General features: G+C 38.1%; 2 protein-coding genes across 2 annotated transcripts; one reads left to right on the top strand and one right to left on the bottom strand.

The window, feature by feature from the left end:
• Positions 1 to 20,040: 20,040 nt before the first annotated feature.
• LOC149685528 (uncharacterized) lies at positions 20,041 to 21,008 on the top strand. Its single transcript, XM_089871052.1, has 2 exons — positions 20,041 to 20,886; positions 20,952 to 21,008. Exons 1-2 carry the CDS (start codon positions 20,041 to 20,043, stop codon positions 21,006 to 21,008), a joined length of 903 nt encoding a protein of 300 aa, XP_089727178.1.
• Positions 21,009 to 25,075: 4,067 nt separating this feature from the next.
• LOC149685527 (uncharacterized) lies at positions 25,076 to 25,663 on the bottom strand. The gene has a single exon (XM_089871051.1). The coding sequence runs from the start codon at positions 25,661 to 25,663 to the stop codon at positions 25,076 to 25,078; it is 588 nt and encodes a 195-aa protein (XP_089727177.1).
• Positions 25,664 to 26,059: the final 396 nt, after the last annotated feature.

Below are 26,059 nucleotides of genomic sequence, written 5' to 3'. Positions count from 1 at the left end.
AGCTCAGTGCTGAGGAAATTGGTAACACCAGAAAAATTGTCAATCAAAGTTAGAATCCATGTCGAACCATCCAATAGATAATGTGCAAAGTGCTAATAATGGAAAACCAACAAAATTGGACAAAATCGTTAAAATCTGTTGCTACTTCTAAATACTCTGTTGTTTCATTTGATTAAACTAACATTCTTACTAGCTATTTTTTGTATTTTATGTGCTTACATCTTACATAACTAATTAATGGAACAAAATAAAATTGTCAAAATTACTTTTATTATTTTATTTTTACTTTAATTTTTTTATTTAGGTTTACCTTTAGGTCTTGAACATGTTTCTTTACATTCGGGGAAGTACCTGTATTTTGTGGTAGGGGCTTTGCGAGTGCCTAGGCATTTAAAATGAAACCACTTCCGTTTACAATATTCATTGTCACACGCGACCATTTTATCACCTTCCCCTTTATCACAGTAACAGTACTTGGCTGTCTCCCACTGGACATTGTTCATTGTATTGATTGGTATAGTCATAGGCGTAGAGTTTCGTAAATGTTTGGTGGGGCCCGGCCCAACCGGCCTGGACCAATACATAGATAGAATCATGCATGATGCATGCATATGATGTATTTAAATTCCTAACGAATATTAAGTACTAAATTTATATATAGTACATTATATAGTATATTTATTAAGTATATCCATGTACTATGTTTTCCTCTAAAGATAATCTAGGCCGTTTTAAAAAAAATTTATCCGTATTTGCGCATTGTAATGCGAATGTAAAAATCCTTACAAAAATTTCGAGACCACTTTTAAAACTCGGGAAAATCACCAAATTAGGAAACTATGAGAGCGACTTAACTCGTAAGACTAATTTATACTTGTGCTTCGAAAAACATTTTGAAAATTGTTTATCTACTCTATGGAGTTTTACCAGCGCCGCGCCTTACCAGGGATACTAGATGTTTAAAGACGGATTATCAGCTTGAGCCTTTCACGTACGTTCAGACGAGACTGGGGCAGAGGGTTTTTAACGGGGATCTATAACGCGCGACACCTTGTTTTTCCCTATCAAGGACAAATTGAATTCCTATTCCGAGTATTCTCCCATTTTTTGCGTTCCACAGTGCGCCTGTTTCTCTCAGATTTCGCATCCTCCCGCCATCATCCTTGATTTGGCTTTGAATTACACTAAAATCTAGAAGTCCGGTAGACTGTACTGCGCATGACACGCCGATAACTCTGTCGCAATTTCCGTCTCCCTTCGAATCCCTCTTAAAGCATCTAGTATCCCTGGCCTTACATTCGTCGCACTATTCCAAAAGCGGATTATGCTTCACACATAAAGTACGTAAGTCCCAATTTTCCATAGCTTTGGCCATAGATTTCATGACATTTCCGAAGTTAAAACAAAACACAAGAGCAAAAAACTTTTTAACCAATCAAAAGTCCCCTAACCGTAGATAACCTTTTTAATTCCGGACCAATCGGCGACGGCTATTACTTTTTTTTTGAATGGGACCTCGACTCGACCTCGCCGGCGTCATAACCGGGAAGCTCGAAAGGCAAATTTGCGATATCGTTCGTTAGTCGTTATATTATATTAAACGTTTTAAAGCTCAAGTTTAGAAAATTTTCGAGTCATTTAATAAGCCTTCAACTAAATATTATAAGATTTTTATAATTTCAACAGAAAAATAGCTCTGCGAATAATAGTAGACTCGAAAACTACACTAAGCTTCGGCTAGGTATCGGCGGTATCCCGAGCCGCCAGCGGCTGGGCTCGCCGTAGCCGCGAGAACAGAAAATATCCTAATAAAAATCAGATACACGGCGTCTTAAATAGTCTAAGCAAAAGCTACCCAGATTTATATGATTTTCGTGCCTTACTCCCAAGTAATCTTTGGTATTGTGTATAGTTTTAACCAAAGCTTTCAGTCTTTATAGTAGTTCCCTAATTTATGTATGTACCTGGTTAATCGGTTCTTAAAGCGGAAGGATCACAAGGATCCGAAGGAGCCGCCCTACCGAATTATATTCCTCCGCATAAGGGGAGGGGGTTCTTTCCCAGGAGCTTGGAGAATATCGTGTAGCTCCTCCAGGCACAATGACACATGATACTTACTTCATGTGTAAAGCCTAATCGGCTTCTGACTATACTAGACGAGAACATGCTAAAACGGGTTATTTTAAGAAGACCAGTTGCACTTTTCAATCCCATCCCTCATTCCTTCTATTATTTGTGTCATCGGTCAAAGAAATTGTTGTAGTATCTAAATTTAATTGACGTGAAAACCATGAAAACCAGCCAATCTGGTTAGGATGGGCTGCCAGCCGCTGCTGCCTTGACCGGTCAACTCACTTTCTCAACACTTTTAGCCACATCGTATGATGTACATCTACGATGTGGACATTAGTATGACCTGCCCTGTTGGCAGTAGCATTGTAGGAGAATCTCTGTACTGCCCTCTTTGTACTGCCTTTGGCAGTAATAAAAGTTTCTTTCCTCATTGAATGGAGAGTCAATGGGAGCTGATGGGAGAGGATTGTGGTGAGGTTATATTTTTCGTTCGTCATTGAAGTAAGAGTTAATATGAGAGGATTAAGCATTGCATTAAATTGTACTAGTAAGGCTAAGCATTGTTTGTTTCACATTTGCTCTATGTTTCAAGCGAGAGAGAGAGAGAGAGAGAGGATTATGATATAGCCTTAAAATGGAAGGTTTAATACTCCCTTTAAAATTACTATCACCCGTCGACAAGTATTTCACGCTTTCAATCCCACTCCCCTATTTCATCATTCAAAGAAATCGTGAGGAATTTTAAAAGCAAAAGCTTCTCGGAACCGGGTTATTACAATTATAATATAAGTTAATTTCAAGCTTTCTGTTTAAGTCGCACTATTTCAATTAGAACATAAGTGAATTTATTGAAGTAACAATAATTAAGTAGACAACAATGTGGCTACTATTATGGCCCAGCCCTTGGGTCGTCTTGTTTACATTTTACAGAACAAAATAAAATTCTTCTGTTCGGAAAACACTGCTTTGTAGTGGTTTTAAAGGTTTTTTGCAGTTAGTTAAACGAAAAATTATTTTTATTGAGGTCTCTATCTTCATGATTTCGGTATTATGGATGACAAATTTTTTGAGGGGCCCGTGGCCACTTCTAAAATTTTTGGGAGGGCTCGGGCCCCACGGGCCTATAGAACTCTACGTCTATGGGTATAGTTTGAGTGCCATTGCGAGTACCCTTCATGGTAAAATAATTGCACACTAGCTCCGGTAAAGACAATTATCAAAGAGAAATTTCGCTTTTTTTAGGGTTTCTGACCAAACGTTTTGATTTAGAATTCGCTTAATTTCAATACCCTGTGAACTCCAAACAACAAAGTCTGAATATTGCACATCATTTATCACAATTTGAGCTTCTTCTTGATAATGGTACCCGTGCTTCTGATCCAATTTGTTTTCTTTTGTATTTTCGCAAAATTTTAACGGGTAGTTTTTTCTTACAATAAATTCAACCATGGAGATATTCTTAGCCAAAAAAGGGCATTTTACCTCTAAAACCCCAGATCCACAACAATCACATGAAATTAATTTGACTGGAGAAAGTCCTATGAATGGATATTTGGGATTAATAACCAATCCCGATTTTGTAACTTTTAGGTTATCATGATGCTGCTGATTTTCTAAAACATATTGTTTTACAGAATTTTCTTCATTTTCAGTTTCCCATTGGGTGGCTGCTGACCAAAAACTAACATTAGGGTGGCAATTAGATTTTAGTATAGATTCAGAAGGGTTTGAAGCATTGGTGTTGCATGTTGCTTTTAACTTTGATGCTGTAATTCTTCCCGCTCTTTGAGAAATCCAATCACGACTTTTAGCCTGATCTATCTGGTATATTTTTTTTTCAATGTTCTCTGCATCTTCTTCTGTAATTTGTATTTTCTTCTTTGCTTCTCGGCATAATTCTAACACCTTATTTAAAGGTAAATTTTCAGTGTCCGGATTACATAGATTCTTCAACGGTAAAGGTAAATCTATCGCTTTTGGAACAAATTTCTGATAGTAGGGAGTAGTTATTGAAAGTATTACAGGTTTAGGCCCTGAACTGGCTAGAATCCTGAAATAATTCTGTTGTTCTTCCTTGGTGGCAGGTGAGACTTCTCGAACTTTCTTCTCTTTATGCCTTGGGCTCTCGAGAGACTCGAGTCGTTTGATTCATTGTCCATCAAGAGTCGATCGAGCTTTTTCTTTCTTTGTTTTGCAGAAGTAAAGTCAAGCCCGTTTGAATGGCACTTGCTTCACATGGGGCGCTAATCACTGGTTTAGTTTTTCAGTACATGTTTCTTTTTCCAGCAGTGTAACTCCGGCATCAGACGTTTCCAGTCCACTTTCTTCCAGGATCTCCTTAATCTTCGCCCAATTGTTTTTTCAAACGAAAGTGTCTGCATTTTGTTTACGTTTTTAAATCCAATTGCAATGGTGTGGTGGTGCTAATATTCATGTATGAAATTGCATATAATTTCGACAATCTGGCCCCAACGAACGACTACAAGGTGTTTTTCGTCCTTATTAAACTAGAATGACCAAAATATTTAATGGTAATGAGAATAATTATATTACACACAAAAATATGTAAAAAAAACATATTTGGTTGTTTGTTTTTCACCAGTTTTTAACTCCGGGAAACAACGACGACGAAGATGGCACGGTAAAATTGGGTCCTCCTCTTGCGACGACCTCTCAAAATCTCGGTTGGTCCACCGTGGAAAAGGGTAGACCGTCATTGGCCACCATGGTCCTCAATGCTTTTTCGAAGTTCATTTGATTCGGCGAGTCAGACGAAAGCAGTCAAATTGTAGCTTTACATGCTTTTGTTAATAATCAGGGGATTTACGCATTCTATCCTAAACGACTAGCTAGATTGGCTCGTGGTTCGGAGCTTCTTAAATATTTTAAAGATGATATACTGCCACCAAAAACAGGTATGGGTCCCCCATGTTTATAAAAAAAGATGCGTATTATTCAATATATTATTCTCAATTCATTTGCTGGAAAATGAATTAAATTACCGGTCTGTCTCAAAAATGGCTAGAGATTACCATGTAATACCGGCGACATTCGTCCCTACAGAAAGAATATTTTCTGCGAGGTCAGATTTAATTTCAGCAAAGAGAGGTAGTCAACAAGCTGAAACAATTTCCGGTATGATTTGTCTAAAATGTTGGCGGAGAGATCAGGATACAAATACAATGCAATCCAGAACATGTTGAAGTTTAACCTATCTACAAATATATTATTTCAGTTTGAATAAAGTTTTCAAACCCAAGATCTAAATAGTGCCAATTCTTTCTAGAGGTCAAATAAAGTCCAAAAGTATTATTTCATACTTGGGATGCAATAATATTTAATGCACGATGTCGTATCTTCCACATAATTAACTTTAAACCATGAAAACAGCTATTCATGAGTAAACACTATACTCTCGTTATACCTCAACAATATATAGCTTTATTGCTAACTTTTTAAAATGCTGAAGCTGGATTGTGCCTAGCCGCACGAAACGAAAATATACATAAATATATATGTATATATATATTATAAAGGCATCGAAATGAGGAATAATACTTTCCATATTTTCATTTTATATTGGGAAAAATTAGAATATTAATTTTTGCAAGATTACCCAACATATTAGCGGATAAAAAAATAGGCTAGGGTATGAACCAAAGAGTAGAAGGTGTTGGCTTGGTATATTATTTTACAGGTATTAAGAATCGAAGTACAAATCCTATTCTCCTTGATCAGAATACACTAAGAAACATTGTCTAACCATTTCTTTTACCCTTAAAACGGAATAGTATTTGATAATAATATTCATAGACCGGGAGCTAGCATCGAAAAACTAACGTCATAGTCTATAAAAATATTTACTGGTGTATAGTAAAGGTATTATCACAAGGTTTAAAAAAAGGTTTGTCTTACGTGGCGGACCGGTGGCGTACGCCCCTGTCACCCATTTCAGCAGGGCTACTTTCTGCGCTATTTAATCCCACAAGATATATGCGGCTTTCTTTCTCTAAATTGTAGGTATGAATCCCCAAAATAACATGCGAAATAATAAGATATAAATTTCGGAGACCTAAACAATTTAAGATAATTTTTTTAAATTAATTTGTCAGCAAAATTTTTCCCATAAGATATATACGCAATTTTTTTTAAATGATCGTCTGGACACCAGGAATAAAAAACACCAGAGTAAGACAAAAATTTCGGGGAATTAAGTGCTTTAAGACAAGTGTTTTACCCACCTGCCTCGAAATTTTCCATTTCAATCTTTGAAATTTTCCATTACAATCTAATGCATTTCACTCTCGATTGACATGCGTGAAACTGTAGGTTCTCTAGCGCTGTCTTCTCTCTTTGGAAAATACTAGCACCGTTTATTTCGAAGGAAGACCTCGCCTTTATTCTTGGAAACCGCTGGACAATGGGCATCGATTGCATCTGTTTTTCCCCACGTGACATTCCATCGTCTTTTGTAGTGGATGGTAGTTTATTCTGGGAACTCTTTCGAGCAACAAGCTAGATTTTTTTTTGCATTCAGCTATGTTCAATATTTTTAAATAGTATGGAAATATAGTTAACTAGCCGTTACCCGCGGCGTCGCTCGCGTGTGTTTTTGTAGCACCCTAGGAGCGAAGGCACTCGGCACAGCCCGTCAGGAAATTTTTTATTACTTTTCACGCGGACATTATTCCATAAAGAAGGGTTTATAAATTTGTGGCCGTCATTTAAAAAGATGGCAAAAAATCGAACCCGAAAGACCATTCAACCCGTCTATAGGTTAAAAGAAACCATTGTACTAAATATTTGTGAAATCGGTTGAAACGCGCGGAGTTTATTGCATAGAGAATATTTTCTTACATTTCCGGGCGCCATTTTAAAAGATGGCGAAAATTAAAACCCGAAAGACCATTCAGCCCGTCTTAAGGTTAAAGCAAACCAGTGTACTAAATATTTGTGAAATCGATTGAAACGCGTCTATTTTATTGCATAGAGAATATGTTTTACATTTCTGGGCGCCATTTTATAAGATGGCGGCAGATTGAAAAAATTTATTTAAGGTTAAAGCAAACCAGTGTACTAAATATTTGTGAAATCGGTTGAAACGCGTCTATTTTATTGCATAGAGAATATGTTTTACATTTCTGGGCGCCATTTTATAAGATGGCGGCAGATTGAAAAAATCTTTCTTAGTACGCGCCTACTACTTATGAGTAACGTTCCTGCAAATTTTCAGCCTTCTAGGGCAAGCGGTTTGGGCTGGGCGTTGATTATCAGTCAGTCTGTCAGTCAGTCAGGACTTTGATTTATATAGATATAGATTTTATCAATGGAGCAAGCTCTTGAAACACTCGGAAGTGACCACGAAATGTGTGTTTGCATTTTACATCTAGGAAATACTTCGGAAAAAGAAAAAGTGCTGAAGTTTACAATAACGACTTTTAAAAAGTTAAAAACTGTGCCTCAATTCGTCAGAAGCACAAAAATTCCAAGTATAAAAAAGTACTTGACAATCTTTCGGAAATTGCCGACACCAAACATGGTTACCATTACCATTGTTACAAAAACTTTACCGCGATTTCCACGCGTGCGGTAATTAATCAAGGCCACAGCAAGAAAAGCACCTCAACTTCTCAGAAACGTTCATCCAGAGAAAAAAACAGTAATCATTCTCAATCAATCAACTCTGACAGAGTTTTGCCGAGAGTTTGTGTTTTTTGCCGGAAACATAGCAAGAAAGTTATATAACTACAAGAAACAACCATTGATTCAGTGTCGCACTAAATGCTTGTAATCGTCCATACGTGAAGCAGCAAATAAACTTGATGATCACAATTTGCTTACATTTGTTGGTGACCGTGACTTCATAGCGTCAGAAGTTTGTTACCATCCTTGCTGTCATCCTTCGTACTCAAAACGCGCCAAAATTGCCCATGAAAAGAAAACTGATCCCAAGTATGGTACTTCAAGTTGGCACGAATCTCGAAAAACTCATCAGAAAGCATTTTCGTTTCTGATAGACCAAGTTCAAAGAAAAGTAATTGACGAAAAGGGTGTAATTTCAGCAAACGAATTACACTCTCTTTATATTTCGCTTCTAGAAGAAGAATTTAACGATGAACCTTACAACGGTCAGTACCAACTTCAACATCTTAAAGATAAACTTCTTAAGCGCTTTTCTGGTAAAATTGTAATAGACTCCTCATAGTCTAAACAAAGTATTATATGTATACAGTCAAGAAATAGTTTCTGAATCGGCAGTAATTTCATTGCGCGAGAAACTTAAATCCTCTGACCCTGAAAAATTCGTTAGAAAAGCAGGATACATGATACGCAGAGCAATTTTACAGACGGAGAGAAAGGAATTGCCTCATTCGTACACTTTGGAGCAGCTTCTACTAGGAGACGGGGATCTGCCACCTTTAGCAATTACGTTTTTTGTAGCACTAGTTGCTGGACCTTATGGTAAACCGTCACCAAAATACCAAACTAGAATTCAGGCACTAGCGCAAGACACGCTATTTACAGTCTCCAAGGGCCGCATTTTACCAGCTAAACATGTTATCCTCGGCTTGGCGATAAAAAGTATGACTGGAAGTAAAAAGGTCATGTAGTTACTTAACAGACATGGTCACGTTTTGAATTATAATCGCGCCGAAGAATTTGAAACTCAGTTAGCGACTGATATATCCGAATCGACCTCTTGTATGCCTAGGAGCTTAATAGCGAAAAACGATCTCATTACGTGTACCGTATTTGACAATTACGACGAACTGACTGAAACCCTTTCCGGAAAAGGTACGCTCCATGAAACCGTTGGAATTTGTTTTCAAAATAAATGTGAAGACGAAGTCGAGTGTCTTGATCGCGCTCCAGAACCAACCTCTTCGAAATCAGTTCGGACGAATAGAAAGAGGAAATTTCAGACGAGGGATCCATATCGCAAGCGACCCAAAATGGACAGTAAGGCTTTCAACTTTAAAGAAGTAGAAGAACCACCTTCTTATTTCGAGGCCGAAAGAAGAGATCTTCTGTGGGTATTATCCTTGGCCTTTGAACTAAATAACATACCTATGTGGATTGGCTATAATTGGGCCACCGTTGTTGATTCAAGGCCATTACAAGCAGTATGTTATTTAAAAAACTACGACGAATCATCCACGAATCCTCAGATGGTATTAGAATCGTTAAAAGTCACCAAAGCCATAGCTGAAGAGTGTGATCAACATTACGGACTAGTAACTTACGATTTAGCGATTCCAAAGCCTGCGAGCCAAATTCAAGAAATGGAATCACCCCGTTTTGAAAACCTCTTAATTAATTTCGGAGCTTTCCATTTATTTATGGCATATTTTTCTTCTATTGTAAAATTAATGGAGGAGTCTGGTCTGTCTCATTATTTAACCGAAACTGGAGTACTTGCCGAGGGGTCATTAAAAGGCTTTCAATCGGGTCGTCATTTTAATCGTGCAAAAAGACTACATCCATTCCTGGCCGCCGCGCTCGAAATTCTTCATATTCGTCAATTCACTTCTATGCAAGTCAATATCTACAAGATATTTTCACTTGCTCAGCTAATCCTGTGGATGAAAATTTAGAGCCAGATATCATAACGTTTTTCCTGCAGTACCAAGAGTTTAGCAATGCAACAAGAACTGGAAAGTATGGGTCGACAGCTCAGTTCTTTATTCAATATGTAGATTTGGTTAAGTTATACCTAAAGATGTCACGAGCTGTCAGACTGGCAGATGTCGAATTGTTTACCCACTGTCTACCTCAGATGACCGACCTTTTCTTTGCTACTAATCACCACAACTACGCAAGGTGGATGGTACGGTTTTACTGTAATCTGTTAAACATGGAGGAAACGCATCCTGGACTAAAAGAAATGTTTAAAAGTGGTGGTCTCTCTGTGAAGCGTACTAATGTTCCGTTCTCGGGAACTCCTACAGATCAAACTTTGGAACAGACAGTCAATAGAGACGCGGCCAGTAGATTAACCGGGATAGCCTCGTTCACCAACTCGTTTTCAGCTAGATTGCGATGGACAGTCACAAGAAGATCCAAAATTGTTAACACAGCTAAAGAAATGGTTGGGTTAAATAACAAAGAAGACGTCACTTCAGAACTACGAACGTCCAGAATTTTGAAGGACAATAAAGACCTGAAAACTATGTTGAAATTTGCAGACTCGGCTATTAACCCACTCAGTTTAGACGTGGTAGACGATAATCTTTATAACATTTGCACAGGAAAAGCAGCTACTTCCATTACCAAAGATTATCTGCTCAATGTAAGAAACTTGGGACAAAAACTACGCCTTGATTTTCAACGTGAATGTGAAGAATCTCCCTCGCGATTTGAGAAACACATCAAGCGTCAAAAGATTCGGAACTTCGCATCGGAGGGAATATTGGCTAAATGTCGAAGCAAAAACCGAGTTCTGGAAGTGAAGATGACAAGTGGCATTTTCGGTCGAATGTGCTATTTATCGCTAAAGCAAAACCTTGATCTTTCACTTGTCTTACAGTACCCTCTCTCACCTATACCATTGTCACTTGCGCGTCTCGATGGTTCACTTAAGAAAACTGACAAATCGCAGCTTTTGCATTCCCTAGAAAAGCGAGTTGAATCAGAAGGCCCAACACATATTGATTTAACGATAGTTGATGGCATGTTTTTCCTCCATTCTCTTCCACCAAACCTACCACTAACCTTCGGAGATTTATCAAGCAGTATTTTGATACGGCTGTGCAGTTTGGAATCTTCTACAGTCACAATAGTATTCGATACTTATAAAAGTCCTTCAATAAAAGATTACGAAAGATATAAAAGAAGAGGGAATTCTAATCAAGAAGCAATGGCCACATACGTTATACGAGGCCCAGATCAACAGCGTCCCAAAGATTTACAAAAAGCCTTTCAAAACGATAGTTTTAAAGAACAGTTCATTAATTTCTTGGTTGAAAATTGGAATTTAGAAAAACATTGTGAAACTCTGAAGAATCGAGTGTTACACGCTGCATTTGGTGAATTGTGTTACGAATATAGTTGGCAAGGAAATGCACTAAGAAATGATATGCTTTGTAAACATGAAGAAGCAGATTCTAGAATGTTTTACCACTTTTCCCACTTTTGTAAAGACCAAACGGGAAACGTAGTGGTGCGATCATCAGACACTGATGTCATTGTGATTTTTCTGGGGAATTTGCTTCCCATAAATACTAAAGTTGCAGTATGGATGGATGTTGGTGTTAAAAACAATCGAAGAATTGTCGATTTAACACAAATAGCGAAGAAAATGGGATCAAAATTATGCAAATCGTTTCCAGGGTTCCATGTACTTACAGGATGTGACTACACTGCTTCTTTCGCGCGTAAGGGAAAGATACGACCACTCAGTCTTTTTGAAAAGTACCCGGACATCCAGGAAGCGTTTAGCTCTTTAGGAACCGCAACTGAAGTGGAAGATTCTGTTATGAATCAAATGGAAAAGTTTGTTTGCTTAATCTACGGAGAACGACGTTGCGATTCAGTAAATGAAGCGCGAGTTAATGTTTTTCACCGCTTGTACGCTCCGAAGAATGTTTTAAAACCATTTGACAAAATACAAACTGCCGAGGCGAGCTGCTTTCCGCCATGTAGAAAGGTTCTGAAGGAAAAAGTGAAAAGATTCAATTATATTTGCAGGATTTGGAACAATCCAGAAAAGCCCAATCCTGTTTCTCCTTTGTTGCCTACTGATTGTGGTTGGGAGAATACCGAAAATGAAGGATTAAAACCGCTTTGGTTTGAAGGTTCGTGCGCGCCTCCAACTTTGGAAGAATGCTTAACAGACGACCCGGACGAAGAAGTTACCGAACAATTAATACATTCGGACTCTGACGAATCACATTGTGACTAACTTTCTTTACTAATTTTTTGGTCTAGTCTTTGAAGTATTGCTTTTAAGCGTTCCTAGGAAACTTTTAAACAAACTAATATCATTTAATTTAATTATTATGTTAACATGGTTATTACAATTTGAAATAAAAAAAATCAAATGTTGGTGAAATATCCGCGAACATGTTTCACCGTGAAAGGAAGTCAACGTTTACTTCTGCATTATGTTACACGGAAAGTTTCGAGGCAGGTAGGTAAAATACTTGTCTTAAAGCACTTAATTCCCCGAAATTTTTGTCTTACTCTGGTGTTTCTTGTTCCTGGTGTCCAGACGATCATTTAAAAAAAATTGCGTATATATTTTATAGGAAAATGTTTGCTGACAAATTAATTTAAAAAAAATTATCTTAAATTGTTTAGGTCTGCGAAATTCATATCTTATTATTTCGCATGTTATTTTGGGGATTCATACCTACAATTTAGAGAAAGAAAGCCGCATATATCTTGTGGGATTAAATAGCGCAGAAAGTAGCCCTGCTGAAATGGGTGACGGCGGCGTACGCTCCCGGTCCGCCAAGTAAGACAAACCTTTTTTTAAACCTTGTGATAATACCTTTACTATACACCAGTAAATATTTTTATAGACTATGACGTTAGTTTTTCGATGCTAGCTCCCGGTCTATCAGGGTACACGCAATTATTATGAGTACAATGCCTCAGTACTACTACTTATTTCTAGCCTTTCTATCAAACTGATGGTTTTCTGTAAAAGAATCAGCTATAAAAAGTTTAGCAAAGATGTACTCAAATAAATAAGCGTTCGTCTGATCACTTACACTCTGTATATTTTAGGGATTTTGAAAGAAATTCTACTAACCAGAGGAAGGTATAAAGGTAAACGTTCCACTTCTTGGAGTACCCCGTGAATCCAATGTTCGTGAAGTAAACGTTCGTTTGACAATCCAACCTTATTTCGCAGAGAATCGCAGCCCTTCACCCTACATGGGAAGTAGAGCTGGTCCCTTTGCATTTTTTCATGTAGTTAACTATAAGAAATGAAAAGACCGTTAAAAAATTGTTTCTGGATATGTATATAAAAAAACTAATTACAGGCAACTACGACATTTGTAAGAGCGATAGCAGTCCGAAAACGAGCGTGTAAAATACTAAAAAAAGGGAACAAGTTGAATGCTACAGTCCTATGTTTTAACTTGGTGAAATATTACTTGTGAGGCTGTTCGCTCGCAAAAGGCATCGACGTTGGTAGCAGTGCTGGTGGATACCATGAGGAAACTTGCCCTTGGTTTGGCTACTGAGACGGTGCTTTTAGTCTGTTTCCGCCGAAGCCAGGGATTGTGTTACAGGGCCCTCATTCTCCGCTTTCCGTGGTCAAAACTGATTTCTTCCCCCGCGGCAATATCCCTAGTCTCTAGGAAAATAAGGTGTGGACAGCTAGATTTTGGTTTTGAGATTCGGCATTACATACGAAGTCCTTCCTGTCACACCCTCGTCTAAACTTTGTCTACGAAGGGATTTCCACACTAAGCCTGTGGCTTATTTACAGGTGGGTCCCTTTACAATGCATAGAGGGGTGGTGGCTAGCCCCTATGCCACAGCTAACCTACAGCGCCCTATACTAACTATTACCGTTAACTACTGCAAGTTTTTATGGAAAGGAGAAACCGGGTTAGACCGCGATGGAAAACTCCTTAAGAAATCCTTAGAAGTACTACCGAGTATTTTTAAATAGAAACCTTCAATTTTATTCATTTTTGAACAAATGAACATCGCACCAGGAATTCGGCCACCTTTAATGATTTTTTCACAGACTACTAACATCAAACCTGTAATCAACCTATTCACACTCTTATATAATTTGATATTTTAGGAAAATATCCACTAGACTTGTTTGACCGGGCCAGAAGGAATGACAGGACTGTTGTCAATACCGAAACTAACCTTTTTAGAGAGGGTGCAGCCAGTATAAGGATCCAAGATGGCGGCCACTCAAGGTCGAGGAGTCGGATTTTCCCGCTCTCCTCTCTTTACCTGTCAATATTTGATTGTATAGGCTTATAACAAAAGATGGTTTTGTAGGAATAAAGAACATAATAAATGTTATATGCGTAGTGAAACACCCAAAAGCTCACAAAAAAAACAACCAATCGCGTACACCAGGTCCAAACATTCAACTATAAATTCATCATCGATATATAGTCATGTGTACTTTCACCTTTTACCACGATAATTGGGCCTTGCTTTTTAAGCATGTTCTTGTCCTTTTAAAGTTATTTTTTTATAAGTTTAAAATGTGAATTTTAATTTTATGGAGTTTGAAAATACCTTCTCAGAAATAAACATTCGGTTGAGGTTTTTCTGATAAATAGAATGACTGAAAATTTTAATAAACATTTTAGTTGTTTAGCTATATTTAAAGAAGGCGTACTAAAGTTGAAAAATTGAAATAATAGATCCAGGAAATTTTTTCCTTTTTTTATAAAAAAAAATAATAATCCTTTGTTTTAAATTAAATTAAACTAACGTAACATAGGTAAAAGACGAAACAAATTTTGTGAATACAAACTGTGTAAAATCCCGCCAATACAACACATGTATCATTATTTTACACATTAAACTTTATATTTATTTATTTATTTATTTATTTATTTATTTATTTATTAACGAGGACTGAGATAAGAAGCAGAGACAAGGACCTTTTTACTCCAATGTGATCTTAATTGTTTAATTGCTTCTTAAACAAAACATTTTTTACGCGTTTAGTTTCAGTTTCTCTTCCTTTTTTAGCTTGCATTGCTTCTTGGATAATGCCACTCTTAATGGTATTACATTTCTTAATGGGAGCCATATCCCAAATTCGATCCCCGTACTTTTTTACACTATCAAGAATGGTTCTATCTTTGGAGACTTTTATTATCAACAAGAATTCTTGATCCAACTATAAATAAGGACAGGAATACATAGATTTCCTGATAAGGAACATAATAGAGCATTGTCGAGGCAAATATAGATAAATATATTGCGTTTTTTTACACATACGATTATGAATGTAAACATGCATTAGAACTATCGATTAATGTGTCCATTAAATGCTTCAGCTGTGCCTGAGTAATATGTTTTAAAGCTGGATATTCATCCAGAACGTCTTTTATATCTGCTCCATTCTGAATCAGAGTTGCTCTGTCGCTGAATGTTCTGATCATTTTTAAGTCAATTTCAGTAAAATCCATGACTCGTTTGAAAAGTTCATCTTTCATAAATTTCTTATAAACTTTGATACTCATATAGTCTTCGAAGTTAGTTGGAATCTTATTTACGACAATCGTTTTAAAAAAAACCCCATGTAATATAATTTGAAAACAACGTACCTTAAAACGTTTGTCTATTTTTTTCGTGACATTTTTGCTTTCCAAACAACGTTTCCTTCAGTAATCTGCTCCCTAAAAATTTTACTGGCCTGACGGGTAGATGGATTTTCAGTCGCGACACGTTTTCGGCGTGGTAGATATCCTGCCGAGGAGTCCAAATCGTTTCCAGGTATTAGGTTTTCCACTTCCGGGGTTGTTTCCTTGCCTTTTCTTTCCATGCCCATTTTTATTGTTTCCACTCCCGCGACTCCGTCCTTGTCTACTGTTTCCACTCCCGCGACTCCGTCCTTGTCTACTGTTTCCACTCCCGCGACTCCGTCCTTGTCTACTGTTTCCGCTCCCGCGACTCCGTCCTTGTCTACTGTTTCCGCTCCCGCGACTCCGTCCTTGTCTACAGTTTCCGCTCCCGCGACTCCGTCCTTGTCTACTGTTTCCGCTCCCGCGACTCCGTCCTTGTCTACTGTTTCCGCTCCCGCGACTCCGTCCTTGTCTACTGTTTCCGCTCCCGCGACTCCGTCCTTGTCTACTGTTTCCGCTCCCGCCACTCCGTCCTTGTCTACTGTTTCCGCTCCCGCGACTCCGTCCTTGTCTACTGTTTCCGCTCCCGCGACTCCGTCCTTGTCTACTGTTTCCGCTCCCGCGACTCCGTCCTTGTCTACTGTTTCCGCTCCCGCGACTCCGTCCTTGTCTACTGTTTCCGCTCCCGCGACTCCGTCCTTGTCTACTATTTCCATTCTCGCTACTCTGTCCTTGTCTACTGTTTCCACTATAGGGGCTCTTTTGTTCTTTGCTCTTTCTGCTATTTGGGTTCTTTCTTTATCTACTCTTTTCATTTCTGTGGCTCTTTCAATATCTACTCTTTCCATTTCTGTGGCTCTTTCAATATCTACTCTTTCCATTTCTGTGGCTCTTTCAATATCTACTCTTTCCACTTCTGTGGCTCTTTCAATAACTACTCTTTCCACTTCTGTGGCTCTTTCAATATCTACTCTTTCCACTTCTGTGGCTCTTTCAATATCTACTCTTTCCACTTCTGTGGCTCTTTCAATATCTACTCCTTCCACTTCTGTGGCTCTTTCAATATCTACTCTTTCCACTTCTGTGGCTCTTTCAATATCTACTCTTTCCACTTCTGTGGCTCTTTCAATATCTACTCTTTCCACTTCTGTGGCTCTTTCAATATCTACTCTTTCCACTTCTGTGGCTCTTTCAATATCTACTCTTTCCACTTCTGTGGCTCTTTCAATAACTACTCTTTCCACTTCTGTGGCTCTTTCAATATCTACTCTTTCCACTTCTGTGGCTCTTTCAATATCTACTCTTTCCACTTCTGTGGCTCTTTCAATATCTACTCTTTCCACTTCTGTGGCTCTTTCAATATCTACTCTTTCCACTTCTGTGGCTCTTTCAATATCTACTCTTTCCACTTCTGTGGCTCTTTCAATATCTACTCTTTCCACTTCTGTGGCTCTTTCAATATCTACTCTTTCCACTTCTGTGGCTCTTTCAATATCTACTCTTTCCACTTCTGTGGCTCTTTCAATATCTACTCTTTCCACTTCTGTGGCTCTTTCAATATCTACTCTTTCCACTTCTGTGGCTCTTTCAATATCTACTCTTTCCACTTCTGTGGCTCTTTCAATATCTACTCTTTCCACTTCTGTGGCTCTTTCAATATCTACTCTTTCCACTTCTGTGGCTCTTTCAATATCTACTCTTTCCACTTCTGTGGCTCTTTCAATATCTACTCTTTCCACTTCTGTGGCTCTTTCAATATCTACTCTTTCCACTTCTGTGGCTCTTTCAATATCTACTCTTTCCACTTCTGTGGCTCTTTCAATATCTACTCTTTCCACTTCTGTGGCTCTTTCAATATCTTCTCTTTCCACTTCTGTGGCTCTTTCAATATCTACTCTTTCCACTTCTGTGGCTCTTTCAATATCTACTCTTTCCACTTCTGTGGCTCTTTCAATATCTTCTCTTTCCACTTCTGTGGCTCTTTCAATATCTACTCTTTCCACTTCTGTGGCTCTTTCAATATCTACTCTTTCCACTTCTGTGGCTCTTTCAATATCTACTCTTTCCTCTTCTGTGGCTCTTTCATTGCCTTTTTCTACTCCCAGTGTACTTTCCCTATCCATTCTTTCGACTCCTGGGGCTCTTTCTTTACCTCTATCTACTCTCAGTGAAATTTCAGTGTCCACCCTTTCCACATCCGAAGTATTTTCTTTACCCCCTGATCCCATTGAAAGGTTTCTTTCTTGATCCCGATTTTCCGTTACCATGCTCGTTTCTGAACTATCCCCAACTAGTTCTTGTGTAATTTGGACCACCCTGTTTAAGTTGTTTCCAACAGTATTTTCAAAATCAGCAAGGATATCAGGCAAGACATTTCCAACTGAACTAGGAGCACTGAGGTTTGCTTTTTGGCATATTTTGTTTTCATTTCATTCACGCGTTTATCATTTTTAAGTGGTCTTCTGAAGTTTTTGAATTTATTTGAAAGACGCGAGGACCATTTTGCCTTGGAAAATAGAGAAAATGAAAGTATTTCAGACCGACTATTCAGCTATTTGTATGAACAGGCTGAATTAAAGTGCTTAGCAAACTACATTTTCACCAGCAATACTAATAGGTTTAAGCATAGCAACTTACGAAATCGCATCCTGGGCATTTTTCTAAATGTGGATATTTTCGGACTAGAAACTTAGAAATGATCATATGTGATGGTGGATATATTATTTAGAAAGAAACAAACTTAATTCTGAAATATAAATATTCTAAAACATGTTTCAAATCGTTTCTTACAATGAACAATATTTCTGATAAAAATCATTAAAAATTAGAGACTAATTTCTTTGTCTGTCTGCTTCTTCCTCTCTATTGGTTGCGATGAGTAAAGTTCGGAATTTGTTATGTAAACTGGGAAAGCAGGAAGCTGGTATTCTGCTGCAAAGCTTGCCCTTGAACAAGCATATTTATTCGAACACAATTCCACGGACCTTTAAGTAAAAACATTACACGGTTCGGAACATAGAGGTATATTTTCTTAGTCCTATATAGTACCAAGGCAGAGCTGGTTCACTATTTTCTAAAGGGGTGCTGCTTGCACTGTTTTCTTCATTTTGTACCAATGACGAGCTGGTATTAATTTCGGGACCAATTTCAACATGAATATCTTCATTAGCTTCTATTAAACTTTCTTCACTAATAAGGTTTGGACCATTGTCAGATAAGGCCTTAAAAAAGAAAAACAATCAAAATTATTCTTGTTATACATACGCCACTACAAACTAGAATAATTCTGCAAACCGAAATTTTTAAAATTTGGGACTCGGATATTACAATTTAAAAACGTTTCTAAGTTACACTGGAGAAATTTAATGACAAGGACAAAAATTATTTTGCAATGCTCCGTGTGGTTTCCAATGTGCTAAGGTTGTACCGTGTGGTTTCCAATGTGCTAAGGTTGTACCCAACGACGATCCAAGGCGATACAGTGGCTCGCGTACGCTACAATGTTACGAAGAGTGCCACATAAACTTGAGAAATGCCTGCTCAATTTAATACACGCGGGATACAGTGACAACGACACTATAAGGGGCCATTTCTAGTTTCGCATACATTTTTCTCTTTCTGTATATCGTAGAAAATCAACACAATCAGAAATAAACCCTAGAAGTAACAAATTTCAAAATTTCGTTTGCCAAAAAATCTAAATCCATCAATTTAAAGGTAAATTAAAGGTGTTCCCGATGTCTATGTAAGCAACCTCACCGAGACAAATCGTCTTCCAGTTTGGGAAGGCTTTCTATACATGTATAGAGCCATCTCAGTTGTGACGTCAGTGCTTAGGCAAAACGTCACGGGCTTAGCTTTGACAGTTGGCGGCCCTGTTATTTACCATTTTGGTTCTATGGGCAAATAGTATAGGTGACGTCACACAAAGGCTTGTGAGATAGCTCTTTATGTATACGAAAACTGGTCCTGAAGCCGTAAAGCTGGTGTAAGTCAGGGACAATATATACTCATTCCGACTATCAAACAGTGCGAAATTCTTCATTTCCAGTATGAGTTTAAGAATGATTTTACACTTTTACAAACTCTTATTAGATAAATTTCACAACTCCTTTTAAAACCCGGGCTTTATACAGAAATTCAAAACCGTCCTCGTGCTATCGTACCGTCAACTATCAGAACTGTCAATTTTACTAGTCCCCTTTACGGTTGAAATACATAACCACACGGAGTAAAAATGATTAATACTCTAGGTCAATTTTTTTAGTACATTCGTTAAATAGTAAAGAAATTTAAGCAAAATTATTTGATTTTTTAGTTTACCCCCACTAAAATTATCATGAAACCAACCTTTTGTATCACTTTTATTTTCATTCGATCAGTAAGTACAGAAAACTCATCCAAATCCACGAATTCTTCAAAAAACCCCATCGTAAGACTATAAGGCGTAAATATAATTTCGATCATAATATTTTGTGAATAGGTATAATATGCAAAGCCTTTTTTGCCCCACCCAGTAGCATAGTAACTATTTCGAAATCGAACATTACCTGATATTTTAGGTTGCTGGCAAGGAAATCGCTATATTTCTCTGGTTGGCTTCTAAATTAACGAGTCAATTTCAAAATTCTCGTATGGAAACAGTGAGTCTAGTAAGCCACAAAGTCAAATTAGAAACGCCATTATGAATGGGCATTTAAAAGGGTCAGCCAGTGAAATCTTTTGTTTATTCAGGCTTTTCCCTATCATTTTTCAGCAATTTATTTCACGAAACGCACCCCAATGGGAAAATAACTTGCTACTCCGACAAATTTGTGACATCATATTTGCAGAAACGGTGTCTTTAACATCTATATCGGAGTTGGAAACGTTAATTGAAACCTTTTTAAGCAATGTTGTGGATGTTTATGGTGAGCAAATAATTACCCCTAAATCTCATTACTTAATTCATTACCCAAGATCTATTAGAAAATTTGGCCCTCTTTATCCCTTGTCGTGCATTAGATTCGAAGCCAAACATGTGTATTTTAAAACAATTGCAAAAACTTCTAAAAGCTTTAAAAACTTGAGTAAAACAATGAGTGAAAGGCATCAAATGGCTCAATGCTATCGCTGGCTATATTCTCAATATAGAAGAGATGGCATTAGTGCAACCGGTAAAGGAAAGGGAACCCTGAAAAGGAAGTTTTCCACATCATTTCAGAAAAAAATTGATGAAATATTTCCTGAAGTAACGGAGCTTTTCACTCTAACGTCATGCGTTAAAGATGCTGTAAAATACAGGGTAAAAGGGGTCCTAATTGTTGACTCGCGAAACGGAATTGTGAAAACCTATTGCGAAATGAAACACTTATTTTATATAGCGGAAATTCTATACATATGTGGAAATACTCTTAGAGTTGTCCAATTTGAAAAATATTTGCACTCCAACGAAGTGGAAGAGTTTCCGGATGAATGGCGCATATTTCCATGTGGTGATGAGAAACATTATCACATTAATAATAAATACAACATTTTGGGGAAATGTTATGTAACCCTTCGCTGCAAACAAAAATAAATCTATGATTAATAAATTACCTATTAATGTATAATTAGATGAACTGCAGACGTCAAATCATTTGGAAGAATAAATATATGTCAGAGCTGTGCTAATTAGCTGACTACTAATTGAATTAGAACTAGCAATTAGGTAAATATTTATGAACTAATCAATTACCCAATTAGCAATTAGACATAGAAACTAATTCAATTCAATTATAAATTAGACATGTATTTATCAAACTAATTAATTAGAATTACTAATTTGTAATTAATTACTTGTCTAATTAAGGAAAAAAAGAAACCATAAGTAAACATAAAAGTTTAAAAGTGCCCATGGATTTAGTACTTTGGTAGTGCAAAGTTTAATGTTTTAATGCCATTGAAAAACGGTTACGGAAGCCGTGAATTATTCACGAAAAATGAGACAGCCTCGAGCCTTCCGTCATGTTAAAATTTGTCTCATTTCTTCATTTTCTTGCCACAGTTCCTATAATGGACTCTGAGTAGTAAATCCATGGGCACTGCTATAAATTCGAGTAGGAAAAACAGTCGAAATTTCGAAATGGAACGGTTACGATCTACGAAATTTTTTTACTAGGGGCCTAGTACTAGTATTCTTTCATGTTTTAGAGGAGCTGAAATATTTAGAGTAGCACTAAGGTTTCCTCATCGATATAATAAGGCCGTTTTCAGTTTCAAATAGATGAATCAAGAGTTAATTCCTCGATTTTTAGTTTCTACTAAATTAAAAGATTAATTGAAAATCCAATTGGCTAATTAGTTAATCCTAAATCTAATTAAATTTTAATTAGATAATTACTTTTCCTATTCATACTAATTAATTAGAATTACTTCTCAATTAGCACTAAGGTAATTAAAATTCAATTACCATTTTCAATTAGTAAATGTAGCTAATTAATTAGAAATTCAATTAGCTCACTAATTAATTAGCACAGCTCTGATATATGTTAGCAAAATGTTACCTTCACACATTGCATTACATTGATAATATATGTTTGATTTTGAAAGTAATTGTTTAATGATTTGTTTTCCATTAAAGTTATATTTAAATGTGGTTAAAAAGCACTTCATTTTTACACATGTTCTTAATCGAATAATCATTTCAGAAACCAATTCAACGAAAAGGTATATAAGACGTTACACAGTTTTAACATTTTTTCCCCAAATGATGTGGAAATGGTATTTATCATAAATACTCTTATTACACCCTCTAAACGCCCCTTACTTTACTCCCTTTAAACAACTTTAAATTCCTATTTTTTAAAAAGGTGTTAAATGAAACATCACACCATTTTAACACCATCTTATTTTGAATGTACCTTCAAAATAGTTTTAAAAAATTGGTTCTTTATTTATACACCTTTACTACAATATTTGAACACCGAGACTTTTTAGAGTGTACAAAGAGTAAATTTCCGAATTTTTGGGTGTTCCATTCTAGGCAAATGAGAACTTAGTTTTTTATTTGAGTTGTCTCAAAAATTTCAGAACTAAGCTGGCATTTAAAGGCTTCAGTTTGAAGAGAAAAATACAAAGTTTTCAATGGAATCGTTTTCGTGAGCGAATGTTTTTCCTATTTGCCGTGAAAGCTTTTTTTCCGAGACTCATGCGACAACCGAGAGTTGCAGCTTTAATTTCCCAGGTGTCAAAAAAGGAATTGCTCAGGCCTTCTATTTTGGTGCTTGCCGGAAAGGGGTATCTTTGGGTGGTCCATCATCTGTTCCTGAAATTTGTATACTTATTTAGTCGCGAGATGACAAATCATAACGGCCCGACTTTATGGCAGCACAATGTATAAATACTCGATCATCTGGGAACTCGTATAATCTTGAAAAAAAGCTTCGGTTGCTTCGCGATATCGCTCGTGCTCCTAAAAAACAAGATTGTCAAAGTAAACGTTTGCAATGTTTGGAAGTGGTGTCGAAACAGATAGCATGGCTCTGCCGGTAGGTCCCAAAACAGATCCTTGGAACAAACTTCATCCCTGTCCATTGTTCTTCGCCCATACTTCTTGACTTGAACGGAATTCCTTGTTGACTGCAAATTTCTCTTGCAGTATTGGAGTAGTTGCAGTTGCAGGAACAGGTTTTGGCAAATCCAAACGGCTGCGCAGCTCTCTATGTATGAAAGGAAAGGATGGCGTCTTCCCTTCCTCGTTGGGTGATTTTCGATGGGGAAACAAGAATTTCGCCAAGCAAGTCTTCATGGAGCCTGCTGTCAGCTTGGCGAGACCGTGTTTGACCGTAGCAACTGCTCTTTCTGCGTGTCAGGAAGGGAAGACGCCATCCTTTCTTTTAAATTTGGCAGTAGTTTCTTTCGGCGGAAGACAGCGTTCTCGATGCGAAGGCAATTGGACGGTCGCACTTGTTGGCTTCAACATGCGACAGGACTGCACCTAGTCCTACCTCAGAGGCTTAGCAGGCAAGGACTAGTGGCTTTGTCGGATCGTAATGTACTAACACTGTGGATGAGGCTAGTATTCCTTTGGCCTTGATGAAAGCTTCATTCGTTTCTTTGTCCAATACCCAAGGTTGTTCCATTCTGGTAAGTTTGTACAAAGGGTTGAGCAGGTCTGACATATTTGGCACAAACTTGGAATAGTACGTTATTAGTCCCAGGAAGGATTTCAGCTCCATGACATTTGTTGGCTCAGGGGCTTCCAGGATAGGTCTTAAGTTTTTCTAAGAATGTGGGAGACCCCTTTCGTCCAACAAGTGTCCTGGGTATTCGACGGAATTCGTAAGGAAAACCCATTTTTCTCGTCTCAGCTTCAGTCCAGCTCCTTTTAGTCGAGATAGGAGTATCCAAGTTTTTGAAGTGCTTTTCGCCGTTTCGACCAGTAATCAGAAGATTATCTTGAAAGATTACGACGTTGGGAATATTCGCTGGTAGACGTTCGGTTTATTTTTGAAAACCCGCTGGAGCTGAAGATACGCCGAATGGTAGTCGTCTGTATCGAAAAAGTCCCTTCTGTGTGGTGATCACGACCAGATTTCTTGACTCTACGTCCAGTTGTAGCTGGTTATATGCGTCCCGAAGATCAAGCTCAGTAAACTTCTTTCCGCCGTTGAGAGTGGAGAAAATTTCGTTGATCTTCGGCAAAGGGTACTGTTCAGTTAGCGTAGCCTTGTTGGCTGTTAGTTTGAAATCGCCGCAAACTTTAATTTTCTTGCTGGCCTTGAGTACCGGAAAGATCGGAGCTGCTGATTTAGCAATTTTATCTGGTTCGATGATTCCCGCTATTAATAGTCTTTCCAACTCTTCATCGACTAGGTCCCTCCCTGACGGCAAAAGGTACTGCTCTGGCCTTGAATATTCTGTGTACGTAATCAGGTCTTTGATGCAGGTGAACTTTCATCAAATGAAGTCCAGGTGAAAAAAGAGACTCGTTTTGCCTGAGGATTTCGTTTGTCCGTGAAGTGGAAGTAACGTTGTCGATGCGGATGTGTTGTTTCATATCTGGTGGTGCCAAGTTGAACGCGTCGATCCCATTTCTCCCACAGAGGCTCAGTAGAGGTTGTGTAACTACTATGAGAGGTAGTTTGGCGCTGACGTCTTCCAACTCTACTATGACTTCGTGGCCACTGGCATTCCATTGTAACCTTTTAAGGCTGTGGTTGTTGGTTGAAGCTCAGGCATTTCGGTTCGTTATTTGAGTTCAGCTACGTTGTAGCTGAAATGACGGAGTAGGATGCTCCGGAATCGTGTTCCATTTTAGTCTTCACTGCATTGACCAGGAAATCATACAAGTATGGCCTTAGAGCAGGTTGTAAGGCAGGCGTAACTTCTGCTGAAATCTGGAAAAAGTCGTATTCCAGTGTAGTGGTGCTGGACGGTAATGTCGAAGTTGTTGCTGCGTCAGTGGATAGTTGTGCGTCTCGTAGAAAATGGACTCTGTTGGTCTTGTTCTTTGTACGACGCGTAGTATTAGCTGGACCTTGACCTTTTTTCTTGGCAGATAAGCAAACTTTTTCCAGGTGTCCCGTCTTCTTGAAATAGTTACAAACGGCCGTTGAGTAGATGTTCGCCTTGTGGTTTACGTCTCCACATCTGTAGCATAGGTTTGGAGGTAGACGGGCAAGCTTGTGTTTTGTGGATTTCAGCGAACGTCGGGAGCGGTTATTGTCGCTTTTGGTAGACAACCGGTGAAGATCATCCTAACCCTTGACTCCTGAGGTACTTCCATTTATGTCGTTCAGGTTCCTTGCTTCGGACTCCATATTCAGGGCTATGTCTATAACTCTTTGTAGAATCAAGTCCTTGGGTGGCTCGGTAATGAATCGGGCTTGGACGGCTTGATTTTGTATTCCCGCCACCAGGCGGTCTTTGAGCATCGTCTCGAGATTGGTTCCAAACTTGAAATGTCCGGCTAGTTTACGCAGGTGCGCTATGTACGCGGAAACCAATTCGCCAGGAGCGCGGCCTCTTTTCAAAAAACGGATGCGTTCGGTAATTTCCGATGGTGGTGGGTTGAAATGAGTCGTAAGCAGGAGTACCAGTTCATCGTATGTCTTGCCAGCAGGTTTTGCCGGACTCACGAGGCTTCGTAGCAGGGCGTAAGTATGTGATCCGAGTAGTGTCAGGAAAATAGCTACCTTCTTGTCTGCGTTGGTGATATCGTTTGCCTTAAGGTAGAGGTCTATTCGTTCGGCGTAATGGCACCATAGTTCGATGTTGTCGTAAGGCTTGAAGTGTCCCGTAATGATTCCTCTGGTAGAAGTAGACGTGTTGGCGGGTAACGCCATGGCTGTAGTGATGTCGATAGCAGCAATAGTTGTAACGGTGACGCAAAGGTAGTGACGTGTGAATAGCTAATGTAGTAGAACCTCTTTCTCGCCTCCGTCGCCATTGTTGTGTAGTTGAGTATAAATAATTGCGAGTGAGATTTAAGCTATAGATACTCTATTACTGAATAACATCTAGTCATTAAAGAATCTTACAGTAAAAGTGAACCCCGTGAACGCGTGATGCACAAAGAGAATACCCGGTATTTGTACAATATAAATTAGATTAAAAAACTAAATAGTAGACGAGTCGGGTTTTGTTTTTATTAAAGCGGCAGTAGAGTTTTTTAAGGATACGACACACACCCATTGAAGTGCAGAAAAACTTTTGGAAATATATAGTAGATAATTAAGGTT

The sequence above is a fragment of the Phalangium opilio genome, unplaced genomic scaffold, assembly GCF_054372755.1.
Source record: "Phalangium opilio isolate 3A_F unplaced genomic scaffold, DU_Popi_V2 ptg000032l_1, whole genome shotgun sequence".
NCBI classification, from domain to species: domain Eukaryota; kingdom Metazoa; phylum Arthropoda; class Arachnida; order Opiliones; family Phalangiidae; genus Phalangium; species Phalangium opilio.
The sequence above is the reverse complement of the archived record's forward strand: the minus strand, read 5'-3'. Positions and strand labels throughout refer to the sequence as shown.

Coding starts and splice junctions, on each gene's coding strand:
- LOC149685528 (XM_089871052.1), top strand. CDS start 20,041: ATGAATGGGCATTTAAAAGGGTCAGCCAGTGAAATCTTTTGTTTATTC. Junction 20,887..20,951: donor ACATTTTGGGGAAATGTTAT/GTAACCCTTCGC, acceptor ATGTATAATTAG/ATGAACTGCAGACGTCAAAT.
- LOC149685527 (XM_089871051.1), bottom strand. CDS start 25,663: ATGGCGTTACCCGCCAACACGTCTACTTCTACCAGAGGAATCATTACG.